This window comes from Leptonotus elevatus, chromosome 10 (genome assembly GCF_054856555.1).
Source record: "Leptonotus elevatus isolate MCC_2025b chromosome 10, RoL_Lele_1.0, whole genome shotgun sequence".
Taxonomy (NCBI): domain Eukaryota; kingdom Metazoa; phylum Chordata; class Actinopteri; order Syngnathiformes; family Syngnathidae; genus Leptonotus; species Leptonotus elevatus.
The window spans coordinates 15,474,960-15,478,403 of record NC_141248.1 but is presented as its reverse complement, the minus strand read 5'-3'; the positions used below and the strand labels follow the sequence as shown (position 1 = coordinate 15,478,403).

Here is a 3,444-nt window from a genome sequence, read left to right as displayed (position 1 = left end):
ATTTTGAGGGGGAAAACAGTTAAATCAATGCAACAAATATAATACTCTCGCTAACAGAGGATTGCACATATAAATTGCGGGCACACATTAAGACATATTAAATAGTAACGTACTGTACTTGACATTTGCTAAATATCTGCGATTTCTTGCCTGTCCTTGAAGCAGATGGCTTTCTGGAGGTTAAACGTCGATGCTGCGGGCCGTCGGGAAACTCGCTCCAAGTTCATGTCAGTGTGAAAAATAAATCACAAACACTTGACCATTGTGATCAAATATATTTATTAAAATGCAATTTATTAAATAAAATTGTAGTGGTGAAAAGTTCATTCAAAAAATGTTTTTCAATCATCTGTAGTTTTTATTAAATGAGTTCAACTAGTCAGACAACCGAATCTCATGGCAGACACGTCTTTTAAGACTAAACACACGCACATAACAGTTTCAACTTTTTTTTTTTTTTTTTAGGTTCAACTTACAACCTGAGAATTAAAACAATCAACGTTGCCAAGGCCTAATTTGTGGTCTTGTCATACATACGTGATTATTATTCTTTGGTAATTATGAAATATGAGCACTTAGACCTCTTTTGGAGAAGCGGGTACGTTGGCGAGAGCTGGGATGAGCTTCTTGTACACATCGATGCCTTTCAGGAAGACGCGTTCGTTCAAAAATTCATTGTGGTCGTGAAGCAGGATGGGCGTGCGGTTCATCGGCGAGAAGCCAATGGCGGGAATCCCCACCTGAAGAACAGATATACAACGGGGTCGTCAAAAGGTCACATACTAAAAATAACAACAGGTAGTCAATAGTCATAGATGGAGGGTTTAAAAAAAAAAAACCTCACAGCTCGGATGAAACGGCTGTCGGTGGCAGCAGGAAATATCTCCTTCTCCAAAGTCACATTCCTGCAGCAGCACATTTTCATCATACAATATCATGTGTCAAACTTTACCTAACACATTTTGGATACGTAAGGAAGGTGCCTAAAATGATAGCATACTACTTTTTGGCACCAACCAAAGTAGTGTGGCTATTTAATTTCCTTTATGGGATGGATAAAGAACCTAGCTAATCCGTCTAAGAGGAGACTTAACCTCAATTTCCTGCAAATATATTTGTTGGGTGTTTATTTTATTTTATTTTTTATTTTTTAAATCACTTTCTGAGGTTAAGCTTAACACATATTTTATCAGGCAAGCATTCTTGGTTTGTATTGTGGCTATTGGCACGTGAACATTTTTTCTGCTTTGTTTTGACAAAATAACAATCAGGTATTAAATCAGTATTATTATATTATACTTTTTTTATATCAAAGTACAAAAAAATGAGCATATACAGACAAACCAATGAGATCTTTGGATTTAACATTCAAAACTGCACTAGAAAATGTTTTATTTTAATTATGTTTTGTTTTGGGTGGGGGGGGGTGCAGACCATTGTACTAATTCCAAAGTTTTCAATTTTGAGTATTTCTAAAAATCTGTTAAATTTTCCGAACTGCTCCACCCCTTTGTAACCAGGAAGAAAAAAATGTTTCTATCTGTTTCCGTTTTGCAGAAATTAGCAGTAGAATATAGCTAAAGTTCATCATTATTCACAAATTTGCTTAGAACTGTGGGGAAATCAACTTGGCCCTGGTTGATCTCTTATACTCTGCCTCCACCTGCTGGCCGTTTTTGTAATAACTATCATTGCTTCACACGTTCTCTGCAGTTTAGAGGCTGCATCAGAGCCTTCTGTATGCTCTAGCATAATAATTAAAAAAAAAACATATTTATACGTCTTTAAAAGTAAATGAGTTAAAAAGTATACACATATATATAGATATATATATATAAAGTTTAAATGTCATCAACATGGTCACCTTGAGTGAGGTCAAATGAGGCTAAATATATGAATTTCCAGGTGTTTTCCAAGATGAATGAAATTCTACAAAAAGGTCTGAGGCAGAAATGAACCTTCAAGTAATTAAAATTCCTTAGGTGGACCTTTAAAAGTGCTGATCTTGCCTGACATTATATGTAAATTCAAAGCGTTAAAATAGTGCGCCATGGTCGTACACGTGTTGTGTGTGACAGTCAGGTGTGGATGTGTTGTGGTGAACACGCAACTCACATTTCTTTGCAGGCATGACTGAAAGCACCCCACCAGGGATCACTCTCTTCTGTGGACGTCAAATTCTGATTCATGTGTTTCTGCACAAAACAATGGCAGCCTGTTGAGCTTTCAAGCAGCAGCAGGAATGAATCCGAGCGGGGAGCGCACTAACCTGAGCAAAGTCATATGTGACATCATCGCCTGCTTCTTTACACCAGCCCTGGATCACCTTCTCAAACTCCTGATGTGATCAAAGCAACGGGAGTTAGTTTGAAGTGGAAGAATCACACAACTCAACCAGCATGTGAAAAACACACTCACCTGTAGATTTACTGTGGGCGGGATCCTCAGGTCAAAGCTGACGTCCATTTCAGCTGGAATGACATTATAGGCCACACCCCCTTTCACCATGGTCATATTCACAGTGGTGACGTCACCGAGCGTGAAACACTGGCTGGTGTTTAGCCTGGAATTGACATACACGATAAGTATGGAGGTCCAAAAATGCCAAAATTTAAAATAAATAAATAAATAAATAAATGGGACCGCCCCCTTCATTTGAATAACATTTCATGACAGATTTCACGCTAAAAGCGTTTGCAGCATGAAATAAATAAATAAATAAAGAACCTTATTTGTTGACAATACATATTTAAATCTATTTACATGTTTATTTCTACATTTATTTATATTTTTTTAATCTCGTTTTTTACTTTTGTATTTATTTTTTTTAACTTTGATTAATTTATGTGTATCTATATGTTCTGTTGTTTTATTTCCATTTGTATTATTTTTTTGTATTTAATTTTTGAATTATATTTTCACATTTATTTATTTTTTAATTTTGGCATTTTTGGTCCTCCATAATGAGGATGATACGATACACTTTAAAAGAACACACACTCAATTTCATTTTAGGCCATTGTCTGCTGTGTGCATCTTGGCCACCAGGGGACAATACAATACACAAGAAGAGTGAGCAACAATGAGTAAGCACAACCACCATTAATGAAAATTCTTCCACTCTCACCTGTGTTTCTCCTTTTCTCTGAAACCCAAGAAAGAGTTGATAATGTGTCGCTGTAAAAAAAAAAAAAAAAAAAGAAGAGTGAAAAGACCACCGTTTTGCACGTCTTTTTCGACAAACGCGGACACAAAACTCAGAACCTCACCAGCTTCTCAGCCGCCGTGTTCTCCACAAACCTTGAGCCATGCCCGGGACTGCCTGGACAGTGGATGGTAATCCCTGCAAATAGGATGACAAACACGCTGTTTTGATTTAACATCAACTTGAACACCTTGAAATGATACATTTTTCATAACAAGGTTGAATTTTGTACTTACACC

At 36.6% G+C, this 3,444-nt stretch overlaps 1 protein-coding gene across 1 annotated transcript in view; it reads right to left on the bottom strand.

Moving 5' to 3' along the window:
- Nucleotides 1–268: 268 nt before the first annotated feature.
- LOC147167305 (aminoacylase-1A-like) overlaps nucleotides 269–3,444 on the bottom strand; it is a 7,066-nt gene continuing 3,890 nt past the window's right edge. Inside the window, exons 8-15 of the mRNA XM_086087041.1 lie at nucleotides 3,442–3,444; nucleotides 3,270–3,343; nucleotides 3,128–3,177; nucleotides 2,419–2,563; nucleotides 2,270–2,338; nucleotides 2,116–2,195; nucleotides 845–905; nucleotides 269–740 (exon numbers count right to left, since the gene is read on the bottom strand). The exon at nucleotides 3,442–3,444 is cut by the window's right edge and continues 54 nt beyond it. Coding sequence (XP_085943167.1) covers nucleotides 576–740; nucleotides 845–905; nucleotides 2,116–2,195; nucleotides 2,270–2,338; nucleotides 2,419–2,563; nucleotides 3,128–3,177; nucleotides 3,270–3,343; nucleotides 3,442–3,444 — 647 coding nt within the window. The 3' untranslated portion in view covers nucleotides 269–575. The remainder of the gene's footprint in view (nucleotides 741–844; nucleotides 906–2,115; nucleotides 2,196–2,269; nucleotides 2,339–2,418; nucleotides 2,564–3,127; nucleotides 3,178–3,269; nucleotides 3,344–3,441) is intronic.